The sequence below is a fragment of the Mytilus californianus genome, unplaced genomic scaffold (assembly GCF_021869535.1).
Source record: "Mytilus californianus isolate M0D057914Y unplaced genomic scaffold, xbMytCali1.0.p SCAF_11, whole genome shotgun sequence".
Lineage (NCBI taxonomy): Eukaryota > Metazoa > Mollusca > Bivalvia > Mytilida > Mytilidae > Mytilus > Mytilus californianus.
Genome location: NW_026262593.1, coordinates 48,633,112 through 48,651,964, shown reverse-complemented (window position 1 = coordinate 48,651,964; position 18,853 = coordinate 48,633,112). Strand labels below are relative to the sequence as shown.

The window sequence follows — 18,853 nt, the reverse complement described above, 5'->3', positions numbered from 1 at the left end:
CTATTTAACAAATTATTTACAGATTGACAATAAATTGATAAAAAGTCGACCTACCGTATCTATATTTTTGATATTTTGTCCCAGAAAATCTCAACAGGAAGTGCAAGTAAACTTTTTTTCTCGCTTTACCATTTAGTTGAGATATGATGGTTTACCAGGCGTGATTGTATTATGTCTCTAATAGAAATAATACAATAGTAAAGTCAACAATATAACAATAAAGCATATATGTATTACACCAAATAACATGTTTTCCCGTTCGATAGTTAAATAAATAACCGTCAAACAGATTTTCAAATGTCATGAAACATTTTACCAGTACCAATGTGAAAATGTGACTTGGCATTTGCGAAGGAAGGTTGTCGTAAATGGGTTTGATGTCGTTCCGGCCCAAAATCGATCCGTTCCCAAGTCGTTCCGGCCCCAAGTCATTGCAATAGAATGTTTTACTCTGTTTTTCGTTAATTCATTGTAACATATTCCATTATACATGTAGTATGGATGAACTTTTCTATGAGTTATCATCAGGTCCAATGAGGTATCATATTTCCGTTCTATCGTATTTGATACGTTAAACCTTTACCTTAACCTATCCTGCATTCGCAACCTATTTCAGATGAACCACTGGCACTGTTGGTTTTTTTTCGACGTCAGTTCTAGTCGATCATCTTATGAATCGTAATGATTGGTTGACACAATATGTTTATCCTCGGAAACGATAAAAACGTTGCACTTATAAAATCAGTTATACGGTTAAAATTATCAAACAAATACTCTGTACATTGTACAATGAATCGTAAAAACAGCAGCTAGTTTAAAAAAATACCCATTGCAATGGAAAAACATCAATTGTGAGTCTATTGGTAAACAATATCTTGAAAATTGATCAAGATTCATGAAGATTGGGAGCATGCGAACGTGTTAATTTTCAATTTTCAAAAAGTAACACGCTCACGGAAGAAATATAAAAAATTTCCGGAAACAATACTCTAGATGATATATATAATAGTAAATTGTTAAATAAATAAGTCTCATTGATATATACACTGATATACTTGTTTATTTCATTGCGGATAATGTTATAATTAAGCTGTAATTAAAACTAAATTAATGTTAATTTAATATAATGATGCTTATATATAATTACCAGAAACCAACCTCGGATTTCTGGTATAACAAACAGGGACTCTTCACTGGAATGCTGGACTAGTGAAGAACATTGTTAACAGTAAAAGTGCAATTTGTTGTTGAATAAAAACAAAAGATTGTGAGCCTGCAAAACTACAAGAGATGATAAACAAATACAAAAAGAAATAAAGTTACAAGACAGTCTTGTCAATGGCGCACTTTATGGACATGGAGACTTTGAGCTAATATCTTCAGCTAGCCATTTACAATGTATGAAAACTCTCTGGCAGTTTAAATCAGACAAAGAAAGAGCATTTGCTTTGCAATGCAAAAATTCTTGACTCAAGAGAGAAAGGTACACAAACTGAATCCAGGGTCCACCAATTCAACAGGTGGTGGACTAACGATCCCAAAAACATGTATGTGCACGTAAACCTGACCAAAGGAAACGTACCAAAAGTGAGAACACTGTAGCTTCAAAAAGGACTATAATAAGTCGGAACATTAGTGGTAAACATGTCTCTGTTTTTTTTTTAAATTGGAAGACCACCATATACATAGCGTATCATGATTATATTAGATATGAATGTAAATAGTATTATTATAAATAAATAAGAACAAAACAAAATATGAACCCCGAGGTAGAACCACATCTTATCCGTGGTGTTTGCAAACACGCTCAAAAGTTACAAAGCATGACTGAGAGTTCTTCAAATGAAGCATCGTTTCACAAAATAAAAGCACCGTGTAAAGCATATTATCAATGGGATCAATATCGAGGTATATCTTGTGGTAATTGGTTTGAACCTTCGGCTATATATGTTTTAGCTTAGTAATTCTATACGGTATTATACGGCATGGGATTTGCTCATTGTTGAAGGCCGTATCAACACTGTTGGTACTAACGCGAAGCATATATATAGCCAAGATCCTATGCAAGGCCGTACGGTGATATGACGTGCTAGATAATCGAAATTAAACTTGAAATGGGAAATTCGTCGTGCTCCAGAAAAAAATCTTTACAAGAAATCGTTGTTCTTTGACTGAGTAATGCGACCATAAGACTTCATTTAAACTTTTCTACATGTCAGTACATCAACATGATATTATATTGAACCTAATGGCCCGAGAACACACTTATTTCGTAGTGCATTTCTTTTGTACAATAAGTTCAATTTAAAAAATCGCACCTGCTCTATCTCCAAAAGATTTTTACAGTACAGTGGGCTACTTTTGGGACAAATAATATCAAAATGATAGAAAAGCCTAGCAACTCTAACTCAAAATATGGACAATTCTATGCTTAGGGGATCTATAATTCAGTTTCACAGCTTCAGACATACTTATAAATTTTGACCCTTTTTGAATGGACCAGATCACTACTTTACATAAAAATTGAGCACCCAATTTTTTTTAACATATAATTTCATCCACTTCTTAATATTTCATGCATAAAATATTTTATTTTGATTTCAGTTGATACTTTACAATTATTGACTTTTGATGAGGTTGATACTATACAATTATAGCCTTTGTATAAGGTCGATACGAGGTTATATCGAACTACGTAAGAGAAGCGTAGTGACTGAGGACGAAGTCCGAGGTCAATATGCTTCTCTAGGTCCATATAACATCGTATTGACCTCAACCAAATGCTACAATTGTAATATTATCAATCAACAACTATTGTATGAACAATGTAAAATTAGGAATTTCTAGAATGTATTTTTAGTAATATGTTTTATGCCCTGTGCAATATGCTGTTTTAGACATGCCAAAAAGCTAAACACAACAGTATTGGTGTGCAAAATGATTAAATTAAAATGTACATGTGATCAAGTTTTAACGAATCACAAATTCTTCAAAATATTCGATTAATAATATAACGTTTTATCAAAGAAGACTTCTTATGCTTTTTGCCAATGAGAATTTGTTTTTGAGTCACATAATAAAATGATTTATCAACCCGGCCATGAGATATGCCATTCGGTTGGCCTTGTTGACTATCAGATCTCTGGTGTTGATAAATCATTGTATCAACCTCATCAAAAGTCAATAATTGTATAACGACATTCTTCGCATGGGACAGGCACATGAATGTGCGACGGGGTTTGACTATGATTGTCAGATCTCAACTCTCCTTCTTTTTTTTTATCGCGATCAGTGTACTTACAAAGTGTACAATAATTGAAGAACATACAATAAAGATCAAGACAGGAAAAACAGTTAACTCTAAAATTACATTATTATAATAGATAAAAAAAAACACCAGTCTAATTAAAAATGTTAAAATGAAATCCCCGCACTCGGTAATGTTTTATGCTCGCTGCGTGCGCGAGTGCGCAGATTACGCTTTAATATTACATTGCAAAAACAAGGAATTATAAAGTATTCAAAGAATGCTCAACGTCACTGAACACATGCTGAAAGCTAGCTTAATATGTATACAGGATGTACTTAACCTGTTGATAAATCATGCCTTCCTTCAATTTAATTTTGGTTACATATATGTATATTGCGAAGTATATAGTCTAGGATATTGCAACAGTCATGAGGAAAATGAAAAACCGTGATTTATTTTGGAGGTAATAGAGACATGAAACAGTTAGTTATAAAAATAATATTCATGCATGTACATGTATAATCTATATGAGGAAAATGAAAACTATGAATTATCTATCAGGATGCAGATAAACAGGATACATTATAAAACTTTTATTTCGAAGGAAAGGTGCGTGATTGTGTTACATCATAAATACAAGAAAACACACTAAAGATCTCAATAGTGCAACGTAGAAACTTTTCCTTAAAAATACACGGACACATAATTTTTCAAAATACAATTTGTAGACTGAATTCCGGGACACGCAAAACAGCCAGTCTCACGCACAGTGTGCACTACTGAACACGCAGAGATCAAGGGTTGATGGTGAACATTTGTAAATGGAGATTCAGGCACCAAAAAAGGTGGATGAGACAGGGCCTATCGTATTTCACACTTAATATATCATATTGTATAGACGAGGGTCTGGATGGGGTTTACAGAATAGAGAATAATGGTTAAAATATACAGAATAAAGGATAAAAAAGATAAAGAATAGACTGAGAAAAATTGGCAAAAATAATAGAGAAAAGAAAATAATTAGGTGCTAAAATATAAAAAATAGAGAATAAAGGGCAAAACATACAAATGATAGAGAAAAAATGACATGGAAAATTAAAGAATGCAAAAATGAAAAACCCCCATCCTAACCCTCATAGATCTTTTTATGTTTAAATCAGAATATCAGAAAATGTGCCACTTACCGAGTTATAAGTGTGATGCATTGACAGAAGTATTATCCTATTTGTAACTTGGTTAGTTGGCCGAGAATTCATGCTTGGACTGAAGTATATTAACTTTTATGTATTTACTACACGAGTGAGTTGAAGCATGGGCTGAAATATACCAATATACCAAGGTTGTAGTTTCATTTATTGTAAGAATAAAAGGAAGGTCTTAAAAATTAACAAATATTATCTTCCTTATTTATTTAGTGTATTTGTCGACGTCAATTTGGGTATAACATTTTTTTTGTGTGTATAAACCGGGAATATTATTGATATTAAAAATCAGAAACAACAGTGTATTGGTATAATGTTGCTTTAGTTACTGAAATTTTCATATTTTATCTAGATAATAAAAGCTTGCCTTGTTATTTCTGTTATTTCTTTTAAATATTATAAACAAACAAATAAAAGTCTTCCCTGTTGCATATCCGATTCGAAACTAAATATAAATATGATATGATGAAACACTTTAAATAACCGTATAATACCAAATCAAATCATATCAAGTTGCCGTGTTTAAGAAATTCAAAAGTTAATATAAAGTATAAAGTAATACGGGAATAAAAACTATTTTCAATATAAGTCTATATAAATTAATCGCTGTCTATGGACACATACTAAAGACCGAGCGATTTCTTGGACATGTTATTGCTGTAAAATCAGTTACGGGGCCTCGGTGGCCGAGTGGTCTAAGTAGTCGAACTACTGTATCACAAGCCTGTCAACACAGAGGTTGTGAGTTCGAATCGGTAACGTGCCACGGTATTCAACAATGAGCAAAACTAATCCATACCGCATAGTTAGCTATATACTATTTATAACTTTAATGTGAACGAAGAACACACCCAATTAGTTTAGATGTAAACATACATCACCACCATCATTATCTATTCTAACACCACTACTTTGAATCCTCAAACTATTACTTTGTAGCAAGATACTTGAGTTTATGAACTGTTAGTATGTAGCAACGTTAGTATGTAGCAACATACTTGGGTTCATGAACTGTTAGTATGTAGCAAGATACTTGAGTTCATGAACTGTTAGTATGTAGCAAGATACTTGAGTTCATGAACTGTTAGTATGTAGCAAGAAACTTGAATACATGAACTGTTAGTATGTAGCAAGATACTCGAGGTCATGAACTGTTAGTATGTAGCAAGATACTTTAGTTCACGAACGGTTACTAAATAGCAAGATACGTTTAACTCCAAATTAGTTTATGAACTGATATTAAATAGCAAGATATTTTTTAATTTAAAATTAGTTTATGAACTGTTACTAAATAGCAAGATACTTAAGTTCATGAACACATTTTGCTGTTAGTGTGTAGCAAGATACTTGAGTTCATTAACTATTACAATATAACAAGATACTTTAGTTTATGATCTGTTACTATGAACCAATACACTTTAGTTTATAAACTGTTATTATAGGAAAATATTTGAGTTCATGAACTGTTACTATAAAGCAGGATAATTTAGGTATAGCTTTCTATATAGCAAGATATTTGATTTAATCAGAGACGTGTAATATGGTTCTGATTTTATGCACTGGTACTTAGAAATTTTGAGATATACCTAGTACCATCAGACACCTAACAGAATTTATTTTGATCATAAACCTATAGCTACAATTTACAGTATCTATCTATATAGGGGTGCTCAACGACCTACACAGCAGCATGTTGCTCGGGCGTCGTTTGGCGTTAGCATTTATACTTAGCAAATAAATCAAAAGCGTTGTACAAAAATGTAATGTATTGATTAACAAGTAGTACATTTCTTTTATAAAATGTAAAGCAAGATGGAAACTTATGCAATCTGACTTGAATAGAATGGTCAATGTGCCCGTCTTTATGTTTTTCTGTGTTGAACTTTGTTGTTGGGTTGATGTGTAGTTTACATTGAACCCCATATGCACATCGCAATTCGTTTCTTTTACTATAATGGAACATTGTTTATAAATTTTCTCATAAACGTTTTTTTTTTATGTTTAGACCAATTTTACTAAAACATTACACCTGATACCAAAAGATCAATATGTCTTATGTACATTTTGTAAATATCTCTCTAATAGAATTTTTGAAAATTTGTTTTCTTAAACAAGAAAAGATTTAATAAAATAACTCCTCAATCATCATCTATCAATAAGATAGCTACATGTACACGTATACGTTCTATTAAATAGAAGTTTAAACTTACAAAATGTACTTCAGGTATAGACATTTCCATGCCATCATCGATCTTACATTTACAATAAATGCATGTGTAATTTTCCATATGTTACATTTTCATCGATTCAGATGTAATCCTTTTCACGTAATATACTGCTTAATTCAGATATAGTTCTTTGGAAATTTAGTTCTTTTAATTATAGTAAGAGGACGACCATTCAATTTTCTTGGGCGGAGAGGGACTGGGTCCGGGTAGGCCAGGAGGATTTTTGAAATGAATAATATCCTGGCCTGTTAAGAACTAGAAAATACTGTTTTGTCCAAGACCTGATAAAATGAATGTTTTGACAAAAAAAGGTAATAATTGTGTACAAAAGTTAAAATAGAAATCCTCCGACCCCACTCCCACAAGAAAATCAAATGATCGTTCCCCTAAGAAGATTTTCGAACATTCGTTTTCTTATATAAAAAAAAGTTCGGGTCCATACTAACAGAATAACATTGTATTTCAAAATTCCTTCAAAAAAGGAAGAAAAACATTTTTCACAAGAATACGTATATTTTTGTTTGGCTAAAGTGTAAACATTCAGCTTAGTATCTATAGACTCCTTGTAAGTAGACAACTTTTATCATATAAATCCAAATATTAATAAAACTCTTTGGATGATTTAGATAAATAACGTGTTTCATGATCCTTTCAATTCGTTAAACAATTAGGTTTTTTCGCCACTCTACACTACACTGCGACAAAATCTTATCAAACAGAATTTTTTCTTATTTAATCAAATTATCATTTGGAAAATCGTATTAACGATTTATTTGCTTCAATTCATTTAAAGCCTTCTTCTTTGATAAACAGGTATATATGCTACATCGTTTAACAATTATACATACGGTATAGTCGGTTTTAAAAGTCCCCGACATGAAAAATATGAAATAATTCAATTGAGAAAACTATCGGCCTAATTCATAATAAAACAATTTAAGAAAACATAATCTGACAGACATGAACCAACGACAACCACTGAATTGCAGGCTCCTGACTTGGGACAGACAAATAAAGAATGTAGATATATGAAGAAGTGGTATATGTGCCAATGAGACAACTTTCCATTCAAGTCACAATTTGTAAAAGTAAACCATTATAGGTCAAAGTACGGCCTTCAACACGGAGCCTTGGCTTACACCGAACAGCAAGCTATAAAGGGCCCCAAAATGACTAGTGTAAAACCATTCAAACAGGAAAACCAACGGTCTAATCTATATAAAAAACACTTTATGAACCACATCAACAAACGACAATCACTGAACATCAGGTTCCTGACTTAGGACAGGTGCAAACAAATGCAGCGGGTTTAAACGTTTTAACAGGTGCTAACCTTCACCCTAACCTGAAATAATAGTGTAACATCACAACGTAGAAATACACACTATAAAATATCAATTGAAATGGCTTAAATGTGACGGGATTAAATATGTTTGTGAGCTCTCAACCCTCCCCTAACCTTATTTGTTTTATGTGCTTCGTACCGATCTGATGAGTCAACCAATATACATATGACTTTTATCGTTTTTTTTTCATTTTTTGTGATGTAACACCAATGTCCCAAGTTAGGTGGGGATTTGGTGCTCACAAATAAGCTTAACCCCACCACATTCTGTATGTGCCTGTCCCATGTCAGGAGCCTGTAATTCAGCGGTTGTCGTATGTTGCTGTCTATTGTGAGGAAATTATGTTTCTCTTTTGAATTGTTTTACATTTGCCATGTCGGAACCTTATAAACTGATGTAGCTTACTATGTTAAAGTCCGTTCTGTGAGCTGTAGTTGCCTACTTCAACGTTATTTAGTCTCTGATCGAGAGTTGTCTCATTGGCAATCATACTACATCTTCTTATTTTTTAATAACCCCAAAAGATTCTGTTAATACCTGTCCCAAGTCAGGAGCCTGTCATTTAGTGATTGTCGTTGGTTGCTGGCTGTCATGTTTGTTTTTTACATTTTTTTGGTCATAAATGGGGCCTTTGGTTTTTTCTCGTTTGAATTGTTTCACATTTTTTTCAGGTCGCGACCATTTATAGCTAACAATACGGTATGGGTTTTTTTCTCATTTTTTGAAGGTCGTAAAAAATGAAGGTGACCTAATGTCGCTTAACTGTTGGGAATTTATCACATTAGAAATAATACCACATCCCCTTATGTGTGATTATATTGTTTTATTTCGAATTATAGTAGTATCTATGTCTTTAACCCGATACAAAAATCCGGAATCTATAAAGAAAGCATACCAACTGAACATACAATTAAAGCCAGGCTTTGTGAAGCTTTTGTCCATTTTCTGCAAGACATTCTTGAAAGAAGTATACTGTATACAAACAATGCCTTTTAAACTACTTTTTATTGATATTTTTTGTTTGCCTTGCAGTAAATTTTGATAACATCAATCATTCACTGGTTGCCTGAAGTTATATCTTAATGTTCTCATTAAAATCAGATCTTTCACTCTGCTCCGTTACATCATGTGTTTGTCGAACGTGTATAAGCTTACACGAACTACTATGAAATATATCGGAGCAAAGTTAAAGTTCTGATGTTAACGAGATTGTAAAACATTGAGGTATACCTACAGGCAACCAGTGACTGAATTAACTTCGATCCGAAAGAATTTTTAGTCGTTCGTGTAAGCTTACACGAGCGAAAAACACATCTAACGGAGTAAAGTTAAAGATCTGATTTTAATGAGATTGGATATTTCATATCCATAACTTGAACTTGTATTATGGCAGGTCTTTTATTGTCTCATTTAAATTCCTTCAGTATAGATACAATTGCGAATGTAAACGGGGAATCCGTCAAAGAGACAACAACCAGACCAAAGAGCAGAAAACAGCCCAAAGGCCACCAATGGTTCTTCAACACAGCGAGAAAATCTCGCACCCAGAGGCGGGCTTCAGCTGGCTCTAAACAATAATATATACTAGTTCAGTGAAAATGGACCTCATACACTGTTAAGGCTTAATAAATTGTAGGTTGCATTTCTGTAAATATAGACAATGCAATTTCCAATAGGAACTCCCTTTGCGGCTAAAACTGTGCCACTTTTACAATGAAGTTTCGTAAAAAAATGATATCCTAGAATGGAAAGTTGATATGCACTACTATTTTATTCAAATGACAAAACATAGGGCTGTGCGGCATATTTTAAACATTTACATGCCCTGAACTTGTTAGAGTTTAAACTTAAACTAAAATTCTGTACTACCCCTACCTTCACTTTGGGCCTACTTCAGAATTCAATTGTCACCGCAACCATATGTTTTTATACTGGTAACATTCCCAAATTTGTCTCTATGAGATGAAACATAGAGATCATATCTGGGAACCAGTACGTAAACAAAACGAAATATCTATGAATATCATATATCTCCCCAAAAGAGTAGTGGTTTGAGAAACAGCTGTATTTACAAAGTGCAACCTGTAAAGTTGTTTGTCTATTATTAAATACCGTATGTTAACCTTTAGATGTCTGATGTCCTCGGTGGCCAAGTGGTTTAAGTGGTTCATCTATAGTGATCAGTAGCCTGTCGACACTGAGGTTGTGAGTTCGAACCACGCTCGTGGCAAAGTGCGTGCAACTCCGATCTAAATTGACTATAATAGTATTGCGAGTTTTGTTACAGTTTTCTCTGGCTCCCTCCAGTAATCATATCTTGCCGCCATACTATTTCGTTAAACACCAACAATTAATCCATCAATCTAGATTTCTCATTGTTTATTTTGTGTCGTTGGGTATATGTCTCAGTGACGTATCATGATACCTTTTATCTCTTGTCTGTATTTAAAATGTGAGCTCATTTATGTTTCAAGGTTTTTCTAAGTCTCTTCTTGCATTAGTATATTATATGACAAGATTATGATAGTTAAAACACTAATTAGAGCGAAAATGATACGTCAGAGTTGTACCAAGTTTAACACTTGTCACATAAGCAGTCGTATGGAGACAACAAAGCAACCTTTTTTTTAAAGTTGGTGAATGATTATTGATAGAATAATTGTTTAAAGATCTATATATCTTGCTAGATAAATGCACATCTATGTCATTTCTAGATCGCAGACATATACCATATGCACTTCTGCATTCATCCCACGAACAGTCATCATGATCATGATGATGGTAATTTTAATATTAAATCTACGAAAATATTGAAACTGAAAACACATAACAGAATGCACTAATTGTCAATGAAACTGTTTATTTCATGTTAAATTATTCAACTAAAGATTAAGAAACGAAATTCCAATGAGAAAACGGGGGTGAACTCAGTAGTGCAAGAAAGATATTTAGTTCATGTTTCACTAATGACACATGTCGTGTTCTAGTGTTATGCATAAATTCGTTGATAAGTCACATGGTCATAAACGAAGTAAGGTGAACGGGATTTGAACGGGATTTGGCTTCGCCAAATTGGACATATTTGCGGTCATCCGTTGTACAGAAATTTTGTAACGGTCAATCATGTCATTACAGCGTATGTAAAATTGACGAATATATAGAACTTAAGCGTTGTAACCAAGAATGGTTCAATTTGTTTTTGTAAGCAGCAACATGAACGGGAACACAAGTTTGCGAATATCGTATCAATAAGGAAACACTTTTGTAATTGGGGTATCGAGTAGAGTGAAGGAAGAAATATATAGTTCTTCGCCTATGGTTAGAATTCCAAAGAAACATAGGAAAAGACAAATAATTGTCAAGGAACTCCCTTTAGTCAATATATTTGTGATCATCAAGAAAAGATCTACAAATAAGTCAACATGGCCTAAAATGTCAGTCGATTCATTATACATTTTTACCAATCTTTGCAATTATCTTGAAACGTATAACATAGATAGAGAAATGATTAATAAATGTTGTCTTTGTGAAAAAACAAAGCATTTCGTCACATTCTGGAAAAGACTGTCTTCAGATTTCAAAAGATATTTCATGTTATTGCAAGTCATCGGTTTTTATGCACTATTAGTTTGGCGCGTTTTTTCTTAATGTTCTTGATACATCTTATTGATATAAAGCATGTCGAATAAGCAGCCGTATGGAGACAACAAAGAAACTTTTTTTTAAAGTTGATGAATGACTATAAATAGAATAATTGTAGACCTGTATATCTTTTTAGATAAATGCACATCTATGTCATTTATATATATTACAGACATATACCATATGTACTCCGGCATGAGACCACGAACAGCCATGGCAATTTTAATATCAATTCTATTAAAAAAAATTGAAAACTAAAATGATGCTACTTTTGAAATTCGATACAGATAACAGAATGCACTGATTGTCAGTGAAACGCGACGATCTGAAGAATCAAATAAATGTCTATTGCAAGATTAGTCAGTTAGTTAGTTAGTTAGTTAGTAAGTTAGTTGAGAACTAAATAGTAAAAATTATACAATTAATAGATAAGCCAACATGACCGAAATCTGTCAAACAACTCTTGATATATGCCCTTATATGACAACTTTTACAATGTTCTAAATTTTAACCTTTTTTTCTATTTTCTTGAAAACTATACAAGTTGAAGAAAGAAACTGGAAACCGAAAAAAAATGATTGAAAAGACAAGAGCAACACATAAATTAAGAAAACCAAAATTATTATAGGATTTATTACTCTTCAATAATGATGTTTGGTAGGTAGAGAGAAAAGGTCACGACTAAAATGACTATCATGTTAAGCTTTACGAATAAGTCAATAGAATATAGAAATAGATTCCTTGAGGTATTAAATGAAGAATTTTTTATCCTGTTTTTATTTTGGCGTTTAAAAAAAATAGAAGTTGCAGTATATTCGATTTCATGGTTGCCAATGAGACAATTATCCACCATAGTCGAAATGAAGCAGATGTAAGTAATCATAGGTCACCGTAAAGCCTTCAATAATGGGCAAAATCTATATCGTATTGTAATTTATAAAATGATCCAACATGACAAAATTTTAGACATTTCATACAATAAAACAACTACTGAATTTATGTAGAAAACAAAAAAAGGAAAACAAAAAAAAAGGATATAGACAGCAGTCATCCATATTAAAGCACTCAATGTCATGCTCTTGACTTAGAACAGGCACATAAATGTGGCAGGCCTAGATTTAAACACTCCCCTTGGACAATGATGTAACAGCACGCCATAAGAACAACCTATACAAATCAGTTAAAAAGGGCTATTTTACGAGATATCGAGAGAAATTAGAAACAAAGCACAAATCATCGACAAGACAAGATGTAATAGAAAATAAAATGATGAGAAGGAAAATTATAAAAAAAACTTCAGTCTAAGATGATTAGAGGAAGATAATCTATTAAATGGTATAGACTCTACGCATGGATGATCAGAGTGACAAAATTTCTTTTTAGTCATGTTTATTTGTATCGTTGTAAGTATAACCCAGGATAAAGGGGGGTTCCAACTATCTGTCCCCATTCAAATGCATTAATCGTAAAAAAAGGGGGGTTCCAACCCCCGGAACCCTGGATCCGCCACTGGTGGTCTGTCAGCAATTTGATCTTATATTAAAGTAATGTTTGATAAGTGCAGGATATTCAATACATTTAATGACATTTTGGTGGAAATATTAGTTGACGAAGTTTACATGACTTTTATGTGATTTAGATTGTTTGAACTCGTATGTTTGTTTATTTTTACCTTGGCTTATGATTGAACTGTTGTTTTTAAACCCTAATATATCCTTCATAATCACATGGTACAAAAGTTAATGTCAAATGAAAGGCATCCTAAGTATTGTTGGCTCCGCAGTTAACAGCAGCTTCAACCTGTCAATAACATTTTATCGAGATTATAACAGATTTTTAAAAAATGGTATAACTACTTAAGGAAAAAAAGTACAATGTAATTTTTCACGCTGCAGATATCGCAACTTACATTAAAAAGAATTACAAGTGAAAGGAATTCGCTATTTTGGACCTCTCCTCTTTTTGATCCCGACTTAAATATACATTTGACAAATGTATACTCCTACAGTATAAATTATAAGGAGTTGTGGTGTGAGACAATTATCTATCCAACAAAAGATTGAAAAAAAAAATGAATGTAAACAACTACATGTCACCGTAAATCAAAACCCATATCGTATAGTAAACTATAAAATGCCAGGATAATAAAATGGGAAACAAATCAACAAAAAACACGGTTAATTTTAAGCTAAAAACGCCAAACAAAACATATTTTTGACAGCCGACAACTACTGAATTACTTGGTTGGAACAGACACATAAAGTCCTTAAACTAACGGTCTGATTTCAGCTGAAGACATTAAACAAAACACATTTATACCGGACGGCAACGAAAAGACTTCCACTGAATTACAGGATCCTCGCTTGGAACAGGCACATCAAGTCTTTTCTCCTTCTAAAAGACATATCTAACTGACGATGAGAAGACTTTTATAGCTGACTATGCGGTATGGGTTTTGCTCATTGTTGAAGACCGTACGGTTACCTATAGTTGTTAACTTCTATGTCATTTGGCGGAGAGTTGTCTCACTGGCAATTATACCACATCTTCTTATATTCATAATTAAACCATAAGTTCATAACCCGTCATTTGTTATCTTCAATAATATCTTAATATGTTTTATCCTATACGAAATCCAGTATAAATGATCGATCAATTTTGCTCGTGTCAATCTTAGGCATTGGAAGTCAAATGTCCTTTAGTCTTTTTAAAAATAATAATCATAATATTTTATTCAATAAAATATCAAGCATATAAGTTTTACAATACACAATATACAATACATAAAGACATATACTAGCACATACTTGATAAAATAGAGCATTTGGTGAGTATATTACCTTTTGTGTACGGAAAATATTTGCTGATATTTTATCAGGGATAACCCATAAAGCCCTGAAGCTTGTTTCCAATGGGTCCCTTCATGTAAACCGCTTAAAGTTTCGGCATACAAAAATGATAATACACAAACTAATCTGACATAAAACTTCATATAAAACTAATTTAAATAAAAATAATTACATTACATGTATATTCCATTATAACACGTTATTTTGATTGGCTAACAGCGTCATTCTGAAATTAACCTTTATTTCAAAATGAAATGTAACATTCATGATGACACGAGCTTCCACAATAAAGTCACATGTAAATAAAAGAAAAACTTGATAGAAATCGTGTTTTCATGATTCTAGCAAAAAAAAAACAAATTTAATAATATAAAAAGCAGTCAGATGAAGCCGCACTATAACTTTTGGTAATTTTGAATTCATTTATCTTTTTTATTTTTTTAAAATTATTTGGTAACATATTCCAATCTTGTATACCATTATAACAAAAAGTATCTTTTTGTTGACTCTTAACTGGTGGAACCAAGAAGTTATATGATATTCACTATTTCTTGTGATATTATTATGACAATGTCTCACCTTTGTAAAATTTGTATACATATAACTAGGACAATGATGGTAATAAATATCATGAACATGTTTTAATGTTAATTGTTTAACACGATTTTCAATATTAACATAACCAATACTATTCAATACATTATGGTCATTTTTTTGTATCTATATCCAGTATTTTTTATAATTCTTACACATTTGTTTTGTAATACTTGTAGCTTATCTTTATACGTTTTGCTGATACCAGCATACCATGCAGAACATGCATAGTCAGAATGGCATTGAATTAAAGCTGTAACTAAAGTCTGTCTAGAATGTTCTGATTAACATTTGGCTTGTCTGTATAGGATCTTCAATCTCGAGGTTATCTTTTGTATAATATTATTTAAAAAAAATTTCTCCAGAAAGAGAATTATCAATACTCAGGCCTAAATATTTCACACAATTCTGTGATGAAATTGTGTGATTATTACAAGTAACGTCAAAGTTACGAATTTTAGACAATTTACGTTTAGACCCAAACAGAATAGTTTCTGTTTTCCCCAAATGAAGTGATAATTCATTATCGATCAGCCATTTACTACAAGGTTCAAGTTCCTTACCCAGTTCCTGAGATATAACTTCTGGGTTCTTATGAGAGTATAATATGGTACTATCGTCTGCATATACCAATATTTTGCAGTCTTTACTAATTCTTATAGACATGTCATTAACATGATACAGGAATAATGGTGGGCCTAAAATACTCCCTTGTGGTACTCCACATGTAATATATCTTAAATCAGATTCAGTACCATTAATACTATTTTTTTGTTGTCTATTACTTGAATATGATTCAAACCATTTAGCACATTTGACACCCATTATTTGTAGTTTTTGACACAATATATGATGGTCAACCGCGTGTCAAAGGCTTTTTGCAAATCTAACATTATCATTCCAGTAGAGTCCCTTGGCAAATTCATTTTTAATATGATCTAACAGATAAATCAGACATGTATCTGTGGAATAAGCAGATCTGAAACCAGATTTTAAATTATAAAGTTAATTATTTTCCACCAGATATTTCTCAAATTGTGAATATACTGATCTTTCTACAATTTAGAAACAACTACTAAAATACTAACTGGTCGATAATTTCCGACATCCAACCTGCTATTTTTCTTATATATAGGACACACTCTAGGTGTTTTCATCTCATCAGGTTCTATGCCTGAAGTTATCGGCAAATTAACTATATATGTAATTGGTTTTGCTAAAAATACTCGAGCCATCTCTTAAATATCTTGATGGTATTCCATCTAATCCAGTATTTTTACTTGGATTGAGTTGTTGTAACTGTTGAAGAATATATTCTTCAGTCACAGGTTTTAATTTAAAACTCAAAATATTACATCAAACGATATTATAAAAAAAATAAAAATGTCTGTATTGATATCAAACACTCTTGGAACTGGTGGTAATTTTGATACTAAATTATCAGCTATAGTTGAAAAATAATATTAAAACAGTTAGCAACCGTATTGGAGTCATGACAGTTCTTATTATCTATATTAAGTACAACTTTACTTTTCTCTTTCTGTTTAATACTGTAACCCATACTTTTAAAAGTGGTGTGTGGTTGTTCATTGACAATCCTTCCACATCTCTCTATTTCATATTGCTTCGTCATATGTTGATACATTGGGAAAAATACCCGATATACAGGTGACCTTCACTTTTCTGCTTACAATTATTTAAAGACTGACTGTAATATTTTTTTTTCTGTCTACGAAGAAATAACATAACAAATGTGGTGCACTCTGAATAACCAGCGTAGCGGGATATTTAAAAGTGTGCACCACATTTTTGAGGTAATTTCGAATAGACTGAAAAAATATTACAGTCATTCCTTATAATTTAATTCTAAATTCCATTTTTAAGGAGTAAATCATGAAAAAACGTTGATGACGTCTAGGTCACATGAAAAAACTATGTTTATGAGCTGATAGACAAAAACTTTCAGCCAATCAGAAGAAGTGTTACATCCAAAATTAAATTATAATGAAATATATTTTAAAGATGATAATGAAGATAACAATGACAATGCTGATGATGATAAATTTTAAAGTTCAGTGGCAAATATTACATGCATCTCGGGACGAGAACATATTGATGTAATATGAGTATGAATTTGTGTTAGGCCGATACGCTGAAACGATTTAACGTTCACAAGTTAACATCAGTAGGAAAACATGTCACCGCACGACTTATTATTCTGACTCCGAACCAACCAGTCTTTGCTTTGCTCTAAATGTCACGATCTTAGCGAAGAAGCAGAAAATACTAAGGTACATGTCCTTTATTTAACCCGACTGAGGATCGAACTCACAAACTCAGACAAAAGAGTTAAGTACGCTACCATAAGACCACCAATGTGATTTATTACTTTTTAGAATTTAGTGGGAAGTTCTCTTTCGAATATCAAAGTGCTTTAAGATATCAGGCAAACATATGGAAATCATTAAGTTCTTTTTAATTTAATAAGTCTACTCATCCTCTTTTCTTTTCTTTTTTTTTTGGGGGGGGGGGGGGGGGGTAAGTAATTAGCAGACATATCCAGTTCCTCGGTTTTGTTTGTTTATTTGTTTGTTTGTTTGTTTGTTTGTTTGTTTGTTTGTTGAAATTAATTTTAATATGTAAACTAGAATTGAAATTGTATGGCTAAATGGTACTCTACAATAAGAGAACATATTTCCCATTAACATTGAAATACTACAGTAGTACTTGTCCTTTAATAAGTTATCAATTATAGATCTGAAACAAGAACTGTACAAATATATGTTAATCCTACTTTGCACTTTCATAATGGCTTAAATTAGACAGACAATTCTTTAACTTGACAAATGATATTTTTCTCTGTTTAGCATATATAATACCAATCAACTCAAGCTATTTCAACCAATCAGATGATGATTTATTAGATATGGCAAATATACCTGTCATAAACCTTTTGGATCAAGTGTAGTTAATTATGTCATTATCTCTGAAGAACTTTTACCAGAAATACTATATATCAAAGTTTCTGATTTTATACCAAATCTTTCTGATTGTCATAGTACGTTATCTATTAGTATTTCAGCAACATATTCAATCAATCAAACAAGGAATAAATTAGAAATGAGACAATATTCTTGAATGGTATGTATGGCTCTTCATGTGCCCTTTTGATTGGAATAAAAAAAAATCTTATCTTATCTTATCTTGTATGTTGTATAAAACTAGGACCATATAAAAATAAGGATATGTTGTAAACTATATGATTGCCAATGAAACAGCTATCCACCAGAGACTAAATGTCGTAGATGTAAGCAATTATAAGTCACCGTACGTAATTTACGCCGAAACAATGAACAAAAAAAAATTATGACAGACAGCAACAAACGACAAACACTGAATTACAGACTCTTGACTTGGCATGGGACAGTGTGGCGGGATTAAACATGTTTGTGAGTGTTAACCCCATTTTTTAACGTTGGGAAGTGGTGTAACAGTACAACATAGGAATACCTACCATAAACTGAATATTTTTGATTCGTTCTCTTCTAGTTTTAATTCCGAATCCTTACTATAAATTATGTGAAGGAGTTGCGACATAAAAGTATCTCTTGAATTTGGTCTATTTTAATTTCATTTCATTTTGATAAATAATAAATATTTGTAAACACTAATAATAACTTGTTTAATATATAAAAATAAAAATATTTTTTAAATCACAGAATAAAAAGCAGATGTATACGCT

At 32.1% G+C, this 18,853-nt stretch overlaps 1 protein-coding gene across 2 annotated transcripts in view; it reads right to left on the bottom strand.

Moving 5' to 3' along the window:
- Positions 1-4,820, bottom strand: part of LOC127720235 (solute carrier family 12 member 9-like) — a 65,804-nt gene extending 60,984 nt beyond the window's left edge. Inside the window, exon 1 of one of the 2 annotated variants that reach the window (XM_052226720.1) lies at positions 4,435-4,820. In XM_052226720.1, coding sequence (XP_052082680.1) covers positions 4,435-4,506 — 72 coding nt within the window. In that variant the 5' untranslated portion in view covers positions 4,507-4,820. Of the gene's footprint in view, positions 1-583; positions 888-4,434 lie in introns of those variants that run through there. The other variant, XM_052226722.1, reaches the window with a different exon arrangement.
- Positions 4,821-18,853: the final 14,033 nt, after the last annotated feature.